This window comes from Pseudorasbora parva, chromosome 4, assembly GCF_024679245.1.
Source record: "Pseudorasbora parva isolate DD20220531a chromosome 4, ASM2467924v1, whole genome shotgun sequence".
Classification (NCBI taxonomy): Eukaryota; Metazoa; Chordata; class Actinopteri; order Cypriniformes; family Gobionidae; genus Pseudorasbora; species Pseudorasbora parva.
This window is the reverse complement of record NC_090175.1, coordinates 56,237,062-56,254,116: the sequence shown is the minus strand read 5'-3', so window position 1 is coordinate 56,254,116 and position 17,055 is coordinate 56,237,062. Positions and strand designations below refer to the sequence as shown.

General features: G+C 35.7%; 1 protein-coding gene across 1 annotated transcript; it reads right to left on the bottom strand.

The window, feature by feature from the left end:
* Positions 1-239: 239 nt before the first annotated feature.
* Positions 240-15,358, bottom strand: LOC137074187 (protein downstream neighbor of son homolog). The gene is made up of 10 exons (XM_067442870.1): positions 14,859-15,358; positions 14,243-14,323; positions 12,798-12,995; positions 11,286-11,464; positions 9,189-9,367; positions 8,688-8,781; positions 8,273-8,413; positions 6,452-6,650; positions 2,407-2,616; positions 240-718 (listed from the first exon to the last, which is right to left on the bottom strand). Exons 1-10 carry the CDS (start codon positions 15,228-15,230, stop codon positions 581-583), a joined length of 1,791 nt encoding a protein of 596 aa, XP_067298971.1. The 5' UTR covers positions 15,231-15,358; the 3' UTR covers positions 240-580.
* Positions 15,359-17,055: the final 1,697 nt, after the last annotated feature.

Here is a 17,055-nt window from a genome sequence, read left to right as displayed (position 1 = left end):
TCCACAGAAAAAAATAAAATACTACCATAAATTATTTTACAATCAAATCAATATTTTTATGTCCATTCATTAATTTATACATTTTGCATGTAATGGTAATAATAAATGTAGTTAGCAGGTTATGATCAATAAAGCAGACGGTATATTATCATCACTTATTCCCCCGCCGGACGCTCAGAAATCTCTGATTTAAACTTCTGCACTCATCTGCGACACCATTATGAGATATAAAGCGGGAAATATTTCAACTCATTTAATATTAAACATTCATACATGTGTGAATAATAGACTGGATTTCAACAGTCAGAAATATTACCATGAGAGCTTTTTGACAGAATTACACACACACTTCTTCTTCTTCAGGAAGGAATCAGTGATTAAAACTCAAGCTTTAAAACACATCATCTTAAAATGAGAAATCAAAACTAATGTTCATATATATGCGCCGTACACTAAAAGCGTCACCGTACACCAGCAGGATCTCCTGCACTCGTGCGGTCACGTCACAGGACGCCTGATTGGCCAGCAGGTATTAATAGGCCTGGCCTGTCAGAGGAGAAGAGAAGAGACTCAGACCAGCTCAGGACTTCCAGCTGTACGAGTAGCCTCTCATGTGCAGCTGTCGGAGCGCACACTTTCCCAGCATGCTCGGCGCTGCCAGCTGCTGAATGGAGCTCTGCTGTAGGCCACACCTGCCCAGATCCTGCACGACACACTCCTAGAAAGAAGAGATGAGAGCATGAGACCTTCTGGAGCAGAGAGACACACACACACACGTCAGGTTCACTATCTTTGTGGGGACTCTCCATAGACGTAATGGTTGTTATACCGTACAAACTGTACATTCTAACCCCCTAAACTGCCCCATGCCCCTAAACCTACCCCTCTCACACACACACACACCCTTTTTTTTACTTTATCAAAAAAAAAAAAACTCATCCTGTATGATTTATAAGCATTTTGAAAACAATGTAGGAATCTCAACATTTAGTCCCCACAAAATAATATAAACAAGGATACACACACACACACACACACACACACACACATATATTAAAGGACCTCGAGAGAAATGTAAATTACAAAGAGCATGCAAAACTGAAAATTGAGTAGTTTCCCCCAAACGGGGGTTTGTTTAACGTACATTTGGGAGCATAATGCGTATTAACTTCTCTATTTACACATTCACATCATATTCAACCAAGTTTACAGCAAAAATAAGCTTTATGATTTGAAATGTTAAAAGCTCAAGGGTTTGAACAGATTGGTATTATTAACAACAAAAAAATAAACAATAATAAAACATTTTACTACATTTAAAATAATAAAAATGACATTATAATTATATCACATTCTTTTTTATTGTACAATACAATTGCAATGTACAACAGTAATAGATTTGTCATTATTTTTTGTAATTAGAATTAAAACTATTAATAAATATAACCATTAAAACTGCAATAAAGACAATATGACGGTTTAATTTTTGTCAGTTGTGCAGTCCCTATGCATTAATAATTAAAAAAATAAAACACTTAGTAAAAAGAGATCATCAGAGAACGTCATCAAATAATTGAAATATTAAGTTAAGTAAATATTTTACATCTAAAAAGATTGTGGAAATCCAAAAGTTGTAAATAAAGTTTATTGGAATATATTATATATATATATATATATATATATATATATATATATATATATATATATATATATATATATATATATATATATATATATATATATATATATATATATATATATATATATAAAAGGGATAATGTATGCAGCTGTCCGTCAAATAACGGCTCCGATGGGTTAATAGAGCCTTCTGATTCCAATCGATGCGTTTGTGTCAGAAAAATATCCATATTTAAAACTTTATAAAGGAAACCTGCCTTGAAGTCTTCCATTGTAGCCCACGGCTGTTTAAGCCACAAGATGGCGCCAGCGTTAAGCACAGAAGTAGAACCGGTCAAGATAACTCGCAGTACCCGGATGAGCGGTGTGTGTTATCTGGAAATAACACACCGCTGGAATGGGCGACTGACCAATCACAATCAAGTATTTCACAGAGCCGTGTAATAAATATATATATATACACCCATATATAAGTTTATTCTTTCCTCATATTCTTAATTTTTCCTAATCGTAGCTCCAAAAAAAATGGAGACCACTTAACATTGATTTCTCAATGTTAAGTGGTCTCTTAATTTTTTCCATGGCTAATAAATAAACATATATATAACATTTCAGTCTTTATACGTTTGAAGATTTCTACTTGACGATTCTTTGAAACCATTTTCACCCAATTTCTAGTAAATGTCACTAATAATTACAGAGTAAATCCTTCACCATTTTCTTTCTGGATTAAATGTAGCACAACACACAGCCAGCGTTTAGACGTACCAGCGGTCCTGAGCTCTGGCTGATGGGAACGTTGAGGACGGCCGTGGGCTCGTGTGTGTAGAGTCCGGCGGAGAACTCTCCTCTCTGAGCCGGTCTGAGGAGCTGGGTCAGTGTGTGGAGTGTGTGAGGCATGATGGGACCCGTCACCTCCAGACTGTACACGTCCTGATAGCCCGTCCTCACCAGAGTCTTCACATTCACAGCACGGGCCTGCAAAACAATCAAAGATCTCATTACACTGCAATAAATGCTGTTCTTACCTAGTATTTTTGTCTTGCTTCTAGTCAAAATTTCTAAATATTCTTACCGGTAAGTAAAAATTGTTGTTTTGTTTTGGGGAAAAAATAACTCAAAATTAAGAGAGGGCTAAAATAAGATAAGTCAGTGGGATAAGAAAAATAATGTTGTTTTAAGATTATTTTTCTTACCCCACTGGTAGATTATTTTGCAAATAATCTTTAAACTCTCTTAATTTTGAGTTTTTTCCCCCTAAACAAGACAATTACTTTTGCTTGTCTAGTAAATACTTCTTGTTTTAAGAATTGTTAGATGTTTCGACTAGAAACAAGACAAAAATACTGAGTAAGAAAATAATTTTTTGCAAAGTGGAAAAAAATGCTACATTATGTCGTGTGTCCAATGATTTTCTCAGCTTTTCGTTCAAAATGTTGGTTTTTTTTAAGGAAACTTAACTATACTTAAGTACTCAATACAAAAAAAAAATGCATGAAGCTAGCATTATTTTTGTTTTGTTTGTTTGTTTAAAAGAAGAGGGTCAGCTCTTTATTTGGATATATTGCATGCTCGGATATTTAGAAAACAAAATATTCTATGGGCTATTAAATTTTGTGAAAATTATCAAAAACCCTGGCAGTGGCTGGCATCGTTAAAAACGCTGACGGGGAAAGAGTTAATACATTGATGACTTTAAAAAATATATATAATTAAAAAAAAGAATGGCAAAACCACACAAATACTCTTTAAATATGAATATTGCTGCAACATAAAATGCTATAGATTTAAGACTGTTTAGACAAGATATCTTTGGCCTGTTTTGGACAGATTATAAAGTGTTTACTGTAAAATAGCCTTGTGTCAATGTGTTAAAAAAATTCAATTTTACATCACTGAAATAAATTATATTTTAAAGTACATTAAAATAGAAAACCATTATTTTAAATTATAATAATATTTCACAACATTAATGATTTTTTTCTGTATTTTTGATCAAATAAATGCAGGCTTGATGAGCATAAGACTTTTAAAAACATAAAAAATAGTAATGTTTTAAATCTTTTGACAAGTACTGTATACAATTTAAAATATAATAGGCCTATACTTTGTTCAAATGCTGTGCAATATCAGCAATCATGCTTTCTGTTAAGAGTGGAGATTATATTATGGTTTATACAATAGTTTAACCTGTTATCAGTACATTTCTTTCAGTATCAGTATTCAGTTCTTTTAACTCATAGATTTGAGAATCCTGGTCACCTGATACTAGCTAACATAGGACATTGTGCTTTTGGCTCTCACTTTATATTGTTGACTAGATAAATATAAAAAATATATATAAATCTTTTGTCCTGTTCAATCAAGGTCCTTTTGTCCTGTTCAAGCTCCCTCTCAATCACATACCTGACTCAAAAATCATTATGCAGCTCATTACGTGGTTCTCATCATTAACGCCTCTTCGCATATGGGCTTTGCAAACAAAAAGTGTCAATCAATTAAAAATCAAATTATTGTTTTTTTGCCAAAAAACATGCATACATGTTATGTACATACATGTTGCTCATATATTATTGTAGCCCCGGTTTGTGCTGAATACAGTGTAATACAGTGACAAGTTTGCCATTAATGTGTTTATAAGAAACTAAAAAAAGCACAAATGTCAGAGCATGACAACTTCTAAAGGGCCCCAAAACTCTGCAGACCTGGAGGGGTTAATATAACTCTGGCTGCATTTACACTGCAGGGCTTGATGCACAATTCTGATTTGGTGACTATAAAAGCGGCCCGTTTCCGATATTCGCATTTACCCTGTACACTGGCGAAACAGCCCAAGACGTTCTTAACCGGAAAAGGAAGTAAAACAGAGCGATATGCAATGGACACAAACAAAATATTTATACAATTTTTTCCTGTCTGCACTTTTCCACATCTTTAAAGGTCAGCAAAACATTTCTCTTGAAAGGCGGAGACTAGTGTTGTCAAAAATATCGATATTTCGATATATATCGATACTGGAATATCTGAAACGATACGATTCTCAGTTTTTACAGTATCGATATCAGCTGCGCTCTCTTCTCTGACCGTCAGCGAGTTGACACACACACCGGCATATTCTCCCTCAGCCCGGTTAACCTCTGAGCACGGCGAAGCGGGCGAACGCGCGTTCTGCTGGACTTTTTCCTCATGACAGTGTGTTAGTGTTAGTGAGTGGTCTGTCTGAATTTCGCGCGGGATTGCACATAAATTAATTCTACTAATCCCCGCAGATTTCGTGCTCCACATCTGAAGCGCACACACACATAGCCTACCGTAATAAAGCCGCCTCTGACATGATACAAGTGCAAACATTTGCTTCCTTTTCCAGCTTATTATTGGTCAAATACACTCAAAGAATTATCAGTGCACATCTGGAAGAGTATTAATGTAAACACAGTCGCAAACAGTTCAGGAAGAACGAGTAACAGGAACAGTGTGCAGGATCCATGCGTCTGTTAGTCTTAAAGGGACCGCAGTCATTTGCTATTCAAACTACAAAAAGACAAACGATCAACTGCTCTTGACTGATCAACTTGTGTAACTTTAATAGTTTCATCTGTACACTATTGAATTTTTTACAAAGAACATTATCCAATGTTGTTTTAAATGTAATTACTATGCATTTTTTAAATTCAGTTTCTTATCTGAATGTTAGACCTACCTGAAAAAATAAAGCAGTCTGTTTAATTTGTATCTTCTATTCTATTGTATTTATTTGTGCTATTGTTTGTAATCTGTTTATTTGTTCTTATTTTATTACTGTTTACTCGTCTTTTTTAATTCAATTAACCATTCGAAATCAAGCTTTCTTGTGCTGTGTGTAAGCTATTGCAACACATTTACACCATTGTAAAAAATACATTGAGATAGCAAAAATTTGTGAGATAATTTTAATAGTAATTGATCAATTGATCAATAATTGTTCAAATCAAAATGATGCCCAACCCTAAGGAACATGCTGGCCACATGAATTTTTAGTAAAAAATAACAATGAATAATAACAAGTTCTGTTGTCATATTAAGCATCTTATCTTATTTATTTATTTTTTTACTGTGGTATCAATTTAGTATCGATATATTGATATTTTAGTCTGATATCGTATCGAAGTCATAATTTTGGTATCGTGACAACACTAGCGGAGACAAAGAGGAGAGCGCTTGACAGGGTTGCCAGGTTTTCACAACAAAACCTCCCAAATGCAACTCAAAACTGACTTAAAGTAGCTCAATTACGCAGGAAAACCGTGTACTTGGCAACACTTGAGAGCAGTTCGTGTCCACCTGAGTTGACGTCATTCACCTCAGGCCTTTTTTAATGACGTACGACTCATTTACTGGGGAATATCTGATTGGACAGCTTACATAGCAGACGCAAATGCACATATCTGATTCAAATCGGATTTATTACCATATATGAGTGAGGCCTGAATCCGATCTAAGGATATCGCAATCCATGTGTTTTTTTACCGCTTACACATTCACATCATATCCGATCTGTGCCACATGAGAGGGAAAAATTGGGTCACTTGAACCGTGCAGTGTAAATGGGGCCTCTGTTTGTGTTTGCCTGAAAGAAGAATGTCATACACAGCTAGGATGGCTTAAGGGTGAGTAAATCATGGGGTAATGATTCTGGGGAGTGAACTAACCCTTTAATGCATTAACTAATGCATATTGTAAAGTGTTACCAAAATAATTTTGTAAATGTAAATTGTGCAAATACAACAGTGTGAATCAATGAGGCCAATAATAAGACGAGCCCGAGGCCCCGTACCTTGAGCGAGTGCAGTGTGGCCCCTCTGAAGGCTGTAGGGGCCAGGAGTGTTGGAGGAAGCCCCGCCTGAGAACCGGCTCCTGCCACCAAACTCTTACAGTTAATGAGGAAGTTGAGCAGCGTGAAGGTGTTCGAACCCTCCACCAACACCACGGACTCGGGTCTGTGGTCCAAACGGACCTCTCTGTGCTCCTTACGACTGGTCACGACTTAAGGAAGCACATCAGGCTAACTGAGCATTCATGGCTAATACACTTCAGTGTGTATAACATATGAAAACGGTCTACACTTCAGCATGGGCTAGCAACTAATCCCAGTTAAGTCAAGGTTTGACTTTCACTTAAAGGACAACTCCGGTGAGAAATGACCCTAGGGGTAATTAACAGATGGTTAGCGAGTAGATCGTTCTCTGGGATGCGTTTCCATGAAAATCGAATGTAAAGAGCTTTATCTCTAAAAACAGATTAGCTTATGACGCTTGTCTATGGGGCATATAATAAGTGAAATTAAATAACTAGTTAATACCACTAACAAGGCTCAAAATAACCTCACACTAACACGGCAGCATAATGAGGGTCCCTACATGCTAACCGAAGCATTGAGAACTTTGTAAGAGTACAAACAGTTTAATAAGAAGATACTTTATAAAGACAGTCCATTACGCGTTTACAGACGGCAGCCATCTTGGAAAACAGTCTCGATGACTCAAGCCACGAACGCTGTGCTAAGTGAGCTGGTCGATAGGAATTAAGTTTGTGAAATCTAATTACATGGAAATGCATGAATTATATCTGTTTATTAAAATAAATGGTTGACTAACTACAAGGGAAAAAGGTGTCCCACATGACAGTGTTCGTGGCTCGACTGGTCGAGACTTTTCTGTCTGTTTTCCAAGATGGCTGCTGTCTGTAAACGCGTAATGGACTGTCTTTATAAAGAATCTTCTTATTCAACTGTTTTGTTCACTTACAAAGTTCTCAATGCTTCGGTTTGCATGTAGGGACTCTCATTATGCTGCCGTGTTAGTGTGAGGCTATTTTGAGCCTTGTTAGTGGTATTAACTAGTGATTTAATTTTACTTATTCCATGCCCCATAGACAAGCGTTATAAGCGCATCTGTTTTTAGAGATAAAACTCTTTACATTCGATTTCATGGAAACGCATCCCAGAGAGCGATCTACTCGCTAACCATCTGTTAATTACCCCGAGGCTCATTTCTCACCGGAGTTGTGCTTTAATCCATTAGTGTGCATTAGAATTGTAAAGGACCAAAACAAAGAACAAATAAAATACGAAGAAATAACGGGGGCACTGCACCTTAATGTTAAGAGATAGTGTTCATTGTGATTTTAGACTTATGTCTTCTTTGAGTGTTTTCCATGGTTGTGTTGACATATCTGCCTTTATAACTGAGAGGATTATAATCAGAGGAAGGTTAAAATAATGATTAAATGTGATATATTTTTCTCCTGGTGCTTATTTTAAATAGGTAATAAAAATAATCGATATCAACCGACATGAAACTTGAGTTTTATATCAGTTTTACTGGTAGTCACTGTATGAAGAATGTTTGGGTGTAATATGTCCCAGTTGACTTTATTTTGCTCTCCTCACTCAAAGAAATGAACTATAGTGACATTATCAACACTAGTGAAACATTACTGTATATCTGTGTCTGAATCATTTTTGGTCTTACTGTGTGTTTGCTTGACATGCAAAAACAAGTGAGGTTCATTGAATCATTAGATGATTTACTATATAGCAATATACCGCTTTACATGTGTATGTGACACTAGTTTATATAAAGAGCTGTAAGGATACAGTTTGATAGAAATGGCATCTGGTTTCTTGATCTTGTCTTGGACGCCCATCTCCTTCAGCCAAGAAAACCCTCCATCATCGTCATCATCTTCATCATTATCCTCCTCCTCTTCCTCCTCGTTTTCACTGTGCTCACTTAATCTGGAAAAAGGAAAGATGAGGAACGCATCGATCAATACTCAAAGCAGACCGAAGCGCATCCGCCGTCATTTAAAAATATATTCATGCATATGTATACTTGCTGAATATTGTTTAAGATTGCACATGACCGTTTACCAAAAGGAAAAGGGAACTCTAATTATGAAGTCCCCAGAAGTGTGGTTGTTGATGTGTTTCCCCGAACAAGAAGGCTAAATAAACGGGTTATCGTTGAACTACAAAAATGTGCATTTTTGTGTAACAGTCATGTACTCACACAGCGCTTTTCCCTGCTTCCTCTTTGCTGTCCGTCTCTCCCAAATCTTTGCTCTTCCTGCGCTCCTCCAGCAGAGGGAGCGAGAACTCTATCCCTGAACAAAAGCAGCACAAAGATCACGTCTGAAAACAAAGCTTCTGCTTGTACGAATACTGTTATACTTCACAAAACAATATGTGACGTTACAGTGGTTTCCATTTGCAGTCATTTTACACAGCAAAGCAGGAGACATACAGGTACATACATACTATTAGGTATATGCATGCACACATAAATAACCATACAAAATATGAATCAAGATGTAGACTCTATAAATAAGGGCATTTAACTTGATAAAGCATTGATGAGCGAATTAAAAGTCCTTAAAAATTATCCAAGTCAGAAATTCTTCATACTTCCCCCTCGGATTGAGCTGTCAATGGTGAGTTTCCAGACCCAACATCATGATGTGGGTCTGGCTTGTCAGGCTAGGAGTGTGTGTGAACGCGCCGGGACTCTTACCCTCGGCCTTCATGGCCTCTCGCAGCCCTCTAGTGGTGGGTGAGAGCAGTGCAGTGATGCCTTTAGCGCCACTCAGACCGGCCGCCCTGAACAGCACAGTGAACTGATACGAGCACATGTAGAAATACGGACACAGGCGGGCCTTCAGCAGACTGTACAGAGACGTCAGACTCACAGACCTACAACACACACATCAGTAACGACAATCAGCATCATATTCAGTGCATCAGACGCCAGGATCTAGAGGGCTGCTGTTTATATTCACGCATGTGGCAGATGCTTTTAAACTTTACACTAGGGGTGTGCCATATCATACCGTCCACGATAATAACAGTGTAACCTGTCAGAGTATATACGAAGAGCAGCATGTCAGCCTCAGATGACGATTTTGTACCTAAAAGGAGCTACTTGGTTATAGGAACTAGGTCAGCCCTCTTGAAAACTGATATAACATAACTTAAAGCTGTTATTGATGTTTGAAGCGCAAGATTTGACCGGAAGGGTAATATTGACGGTTATTTTCGTCAGTTACGGCTTGTTAGATCTAGCCTTCTGCCTCCTTTGAATCAGACACAGAGATAAAGTTTATTTAAATAAATGGATTATAGCATTTATTTGAATTAATTATCGAGAGCGAGCACGAACGAGAGAGAGATTTGTGACTGCATCTTTTCAGCGTCTCTCTTAACAATGAAGATGTGCGTTTATCACTTAAAAATAGCGATGTAACCCCATCGTTGCTGAGAAATGTAATGTGAAATTATAATTGCTATAAAAAATAATAAATTTTAAAAAACACACGGCGGTGTTGATACGTTTCTGTGCTCCTGAATCTGCAGCGCGATCTCTGCTCTGCATGTGAGTGTGTGTGTGTGTGTGTGTGTCATAATGAAAACATTGTATTTAAGAACAATGATTCTGATGAGATCTGACTTGGAACTAACTGTGCATTAAACAATTTTATTGCACACCTTCCAGCCAATCATAATTGAATATTCAGACTAGGGCTGTGCGATATTGAAGAAAAATGCGATATGCAATATCTTGTTAAAGGGTTACTTCAGCGATTAGCATATGGCTTTGTATCAGTAGAAACCCTGGAGTATATTCAAATGATTGTGCTTTCCCCCCTCATATCCCCCTGAGACGAGAGATTTATGCATTTTATTTCTGGAAAATTTCCTCCTATGATGCAAATTGACGATATTTGCATCACAGGAGGAATGTTTGCCCAGAGGCTAAAGACTACAGCCAGCAGAGGGAGCCATTTCCCCTTTAAATAATGCGATACTCGATGCGATATCGCTAATAGTGTGTAAAATCTATTTAAATTATATTAAAAAAATTATTTAAAAACTGAGAATGATACCATTTGTGTTTCACATTCTCTCTGGGAAAAGAAAGCGTCGCTACAACTTCTAAAAGTGACCAGCAGTGTTTTAGCAAACACTTATGTCACAAATTGTTCATGTTTTGGTGTGTGCTAGATAGCGCGAGACTGCAAGTTATTGTTTTTTGCGAATTATTGCGTTTAGTAGCTATTTTTAACGTCAAGCAAGTCACATTAGTAATAGTCGTGTGCCCAGTCTATTCTCTGCTATGCGTCGACCTAAAATGTACACTTTTCACAATGTTGAAGTAGCCTATTAAAATCATTCAGATATTGCATACCGTTGTGATATGCATATTGCGATATGTATACATTTGGGATATTTCGATATATTGCACAGCCATAATTCAGACCATAGTATAAATTACTTTAGTTATTTAGAAATCATGTTGTTATAGTTTTACTTAAGATTTCCAGTGAAAACATTAAAAACTTGTACAAGAAGTTGCTTTCAATTGACTCGTGCTGTGTGTGACTAAAGCTGCTGCTGCCACCTTATGACAGTAGATTTACACTTTAAATTAAATATTCTCTCATCAATGACAGTGGCTCATAGGAAAAGGATGGACAATGTCCTTCATTTTGTTTGCACTAATAAATGATGCAGCCTACCAGCTGCAATAACCAATACACTTTGTGATATAATTATGAGGCTATATTGCCCACCCCTACTTCTCTCTCACTCACTCACTCACACACACACTTACCAGTCGCTCATCAGGCTCTGCTGTAGCGCTGCATCCTGAGCCCACGGCACGCATTTGCCAGAGAACTTTCGCTCTGCACCAATCCGTGGGAAGAGAGAGAGCCAGGGCAGCGACGGGTGCTGCCAGTACTGAAGACTCTGCTGAAAGCCACACCGCAGCTCCGCACAGCCCCGGGGATCCTGCCACACACACACACACACACACACACCCACACACACAAAACATGAGAAACGCAGACTAACATTCTCTACATTAGCATTATTTCATTTCACTGGACTGTATTAAAGTGCAGAATTAATTACTTAAAAACAAGATAAAAATCACATAAAACAGTATACAAAATAATTATTTTTAAAAGGAAACCAAATACGTTATATTATTCATAAAAATAATAAAAACAGCATTAATAATAACATTTATATAGAATTTTTAACATAAAACTACAAATACTAAAACTAAATGAAATCATACAGTAAAAGCATAAAAAACATACAAAATATTTTTAAACATAGAACAAATATTTAATAAATTAAAATGTTTTAATACATATTTACTAAATTATTTATGTTAATTAACTAAATTTAATTAAATAAATCCTAAAACTATATAAAAACAATAAATCCTAAACCTTAAATGACATCAGACAAAAAAATGATACATAACTAAACAAAATGCTTAATATAAATATCTTATAACATTAAGATTAATATAAAACTACATTAAAATAATACAATATTTAAATATCAAAAAGTAAATTTGATACTTTATTATTATTATACTTTTAACATTTGATTAAATATACTTTTTGATATTTAAATATTGTATTATTATTATTATAATTATACATTTAATGTGATTGTCTTTATATGGTTTCAGTGTTTGTTTTTTAATATTAAAATATGTTTTTATCTTTATATTAAATAAAAAATTAAGTAAATGCAGTGTTTATATTAATCTTAATGTTATTAGATATTTATATTAAGCATTTTGTTTAGAGTTTAATATTTATATATGAGATTTAAGTATGATGTCATTTAAGGTTTAGGATTTATTTAATTAATTTACTAATTTAATTAATTAGTAAATTAAATATTCCAAATATCAAAATAATAAACAACAACAACAATAATATTAAAAATAATGTTTAAATTTGTATTACAAATAATAAATATCTATATTTAAAAATAAACTGATAAAAAAGTAAATACTAAAAACACTATAGAGAATTTTTCCAACAAAAAAAAAAAATCTTGTATAATTCCATAATAAAATTAACATTACACACACACATATATTATATATATATATATATATATACACACATATACACACAAAATAACTATGGTATATATAACTACTATATACCATACACTAATACTACAAATAATAATAATAATAATACTCCATAAATATAAAAAAAAAAGTTATCATAAAATTTTACAAATAACATGACTGTAATAAAGCATTGTTAGGCTGGTGTTTGGCAGTGGTTGTGGTGTGATTGTGCCGTACTGGGATGTTGGCAGGTAAGCTGGTGAAGTTGGCCCTGCAGTGAGAGCTCAAGCCCTGCGCCTCTTCCTGCGCCTTCACATGCTCCGCCCAGGAGAACGGCTGAGGAGACGTGAACAACACACGCGTTTTAAGGGACCAATCGGCCGGGAACTCCAGGCACACTTCAGCTGGAGCCGCGGGGCAAACCGCTTCGGGACTCTAGAGACAAACACACGTCATGAACAAACACAAACACACAATTCCTGTGTCTTAATAGTATTCAAAAATAGAACTAGCATGTCCCAAATCGTAGTATAAGATTTCGAAGTGTGGATGGATGCTAACGGCTGATATTACCCACAACCCAGTGCGAGTTGGACGAGGATTTGATTAGAACTACAAACATGGCGGATGTGCGAGGTTGTAGGTTTAGATAAAGAGGTTTGAGTGACCAACTATCAGTATTTTGACAGAAATATATTTATTCAGTGTTGTCCGCATTATATTTCACCTGCAGCAGCATTGAGAACTTTTGCAATGACACGTTTGGCCATTAACTTTTAAATGCATCATTATATTTAAACTGCAAACACATGAGGAGAGTCTCTGCATTAAAGACACACACACGACAGATCAACGAGCGGCTACATTTCTCTCCGATACGGCAGGAGATTAAACTGAATGAGGAGGATTTGAGCTGATGAATCTGACGATGATTGACAGGGCAGATAAACGGTGACGGGATGCTCGTAACTAAACGACAGAGTCCGTTAAAGATGACGAAGTAGTCCCGAAGCTTGCATACTCCTCTGCTACACACACAAAAGTATGTACTTTTGCTTCACAAAAAAAAGAATACATACTTTTAAAGGGTTAGTTCAATGCAAATGATTTCATTAATTACTCACCCTCATGTCGTTGGACACCCGTAAGACCTTCGTTCATCTTCAGAACACAAATGAAGATATTTTTGTTGAAAGCCAATGGCTGAGAAAGGCTTCAGAAAGGCCTCCAATAGTTTTTGTGCGCAAAAAAAATAAAAACAAAGACTTTTTCCGGCAAGTTATTGTCTTCCGTGTAGGTCTGGCTCCTCCTCTTCTGGGTCATGAACGGTGGATCTGCGTCATATTCTCGCGCACGCGTCGAGTTCACGTCAATAACTTGGTGGATAAAGTCGTTATTTTGATTTTTGTGCACACAATAACTATTTTCGTCACATTGTAAAATGATTGTACAGCCGCTGTAGTGAGATGGGCTTTGTGTCGATGTGTTTAGTGCCTAAAATACCTTCATTTGTGTTCTGAAGATGAACGAAGGTCTTACAGGTGTCCAACGACATGAGGGGGAGTAATTCATGAATTCATTTGCATTTTTGGGTGAACTAACCCTTTAAGATGTAGTACAAGTAGGCAAATTGGGACGCAGCACAAGACAGAGAAATCACGAGTAACCATCAGCTGTCAAACCTTCAGCACTGGAGTGGATCTCTCCGGCTCAAAAAGATCCTCCTCGAACAAATGGTCGTCTTCAGAAAGCGAACCCGGCGTCTGCAGACGGAGCAGTCACATTATACTCACATACATGTCAACACATAGGACTGAATTATGATGATCATAACTCAGGTATAAACACTGATGTCTATGGAAGTGATCAATAAATAGAGGTAATAAAACTGTTAATAATGTTTATCATTGAATCATTCATTCAAGAGATTCATTCAAAACGCTGATTCATCCAGAAATGAAATAAGTGAAGTCTTTGAGCCATTTTTAGCCAGATTTATAAAATATCACTTTTTTCTTTCATAAAAATCATTAGAACAAAAAATAAATATCATGTAATATTTAAGACCAAAAATACAACCAATAAATACTACCATTATTTAACAATAATGTTAATAATAAAACATTTTAAAAGTACGGAAAAATGATAAATGAGTTAAAATATAAAATTAGTATTAATGGTTATAAAATAAATGAAAGATATAATATATAAATTGATGTACCATGGTATTAAGATGTACATTTAAGTCTCGTAAATATGGTAAAGGATATCAGTTTCATTAAAATAAATAAACTACACCTTTATCTCGTGTTGTTTCCGTTGGTCGGTATTGAGCAGCTCTTCTCGGAGTTTTCCGTCCAGAACCGCGGCTGCCGTTTTCCTCCCGTCCCGAGGTCCGTTACAGCCGTCGGTGTGTGATAAAGCTCGTTTCTTGGGACTGTTGTATGTGTTTTCAATGTTCGCGAACGGATTCCTGCGCTTCACGCCGCCCCGCGACCGGTCCGGAGCGCTCGACAGCGGCCCCGGTGAGAACGGACGGACTCCGGCCACCGACACAACCGGACTCGCCGTCCTCCTGTCGGGCCCTTCGCTCCGCGCGCGCTTCTGTCTCATCCGGAGAACATCGGACGGTTTTTTAAAGCTCGGAGAGTAGCAGCCCAACTCCGCCATCGCGCTTGTTGAGGTCGATTATTGTTGTGTGTGAAGCGGGAACAAAACGATTGTTTTGCTCGCTCAAACTTTCGCGCGTAACGGAATTGCGTCAACACGTTGCGTGATGACGCAAATGGACGCGTTGGCGTAACCACCCGGCAAATGCAAAGTCTCCAGTTTCTTATTTATTTCTGACTACAAAAATAAAGAACGTAAAATATTTATGATATAAACTGTTTAACAAAAAAAAAAAAAAAAAAAAAAAAAAAAATCTATACGATTTTTTTCCCGGCAGATAGAGTTTATGATGTTAGGAAAATACATAAAAGTCCCTGTTGTTTCATGTTTGCGTTCTAATATTAATAGCTAATATTTTATTTTATTTATTTACACAGTCTATAATTAGTTTAGCACGTACTTTAACCCCCTCACCCCCACCCCCAAAAATGTTTAGGTCTACTAAGATTGAGTAGATATTTTAAACTATTTTATGCACATCTATTACACACATTAAAAGTTATTTAGTACGACTGAAGTGACTTATTTATACCAACACACCTAACTTGTATCTGCTAAATCAGGTATTTTAAAAAAATGAATAAAATATGAAAAATAAAAAATAAAAGCCAAGTTGCTAGTTGTCATTTTCATTTAGCTTTAAGTTGATCTGAAAAAAAAAAAAAAAAATCACCCAAAATAAAATAACAATATTAAAAAGAACACTATATTTAATTTTTTTAATTTTTCATGTTTTATAAAAAAAATTTAACCTCATTTAACCCATACATTTTTATATAATTAATAATATATAAATAATTATATAAAAATGTATGGGTTAAATCAGGTAAAAAATGTGTAAATAAAATATGAAAAATTTAAAAATATATATTTTACCCAAGTTGTTAGTTACAATTTTTATTACAAAAAATTAATAAAAAAAATAGACATACAAAAATAAAACTGTGAAGTTGCCTCTTTAAAATGTGCAGTGCAGAACACAGATTAGAAGTACTTCCCCATCTCCCGCAGGTCAGGGATGAAGCTGGTTATGAAATATAAAAATCTCCAATAAATGAAAGTTTCCTTCACGAGCTGCAGAACTTCCTCCGTCACTGTCTCTCAGCATGTCAGCGCGAGATTAATGTCTGATGGCGATTAATAATCATCATTTGCATGTGTGATTAATCACGCTGCGAGATGACAGGTGTGAATATTATGGTATGGATGAGTTGTCAGGGTTGATGGCGCTCCGTATCGATCAGGGACAATGACACGCGTGATGAACGGCCTGAGCGTGACCTCTGACCCCGCCACATTTTGGACATTTTTATTGGAATATTAAGGACTCAAGTTTACATGAAAACACTCAACACGCTTTGCAAAATCATAAAAGTTCTCAAAGGAGAATATCTCGGTTCTTCAACTTTTTTTTTGAAATATGAAATGCGTGTTTAAAACTAGTTAACGAAAGTTGCATGTAAAATATTTCTATATATATAGTTGTGTTAAAAATGTTATATTGTTGCACATGCATACAATGCAATAACATGATTTTGTCATGTTAATTAAATATGTCTCTATTAAATATGTATTTTAAAATGTTGAAAGCATGTTTTCACCCTAATACATATTTTATGATTTATATTTAATGTTTAATTGAGTTATGACAGAACTCATGCCACTGCAAATAAAGATATTTATTCTTTTCATTTCATTTCATTCATAAAACTTCTTCATTTCTTTCTGCTTTCGCTGTTTCCCAAAATTTACATCCCGATATTTTTATTTCAAGTGTCTGATAACTGAACCAATATTTTTAATATATATATATATATATATATAT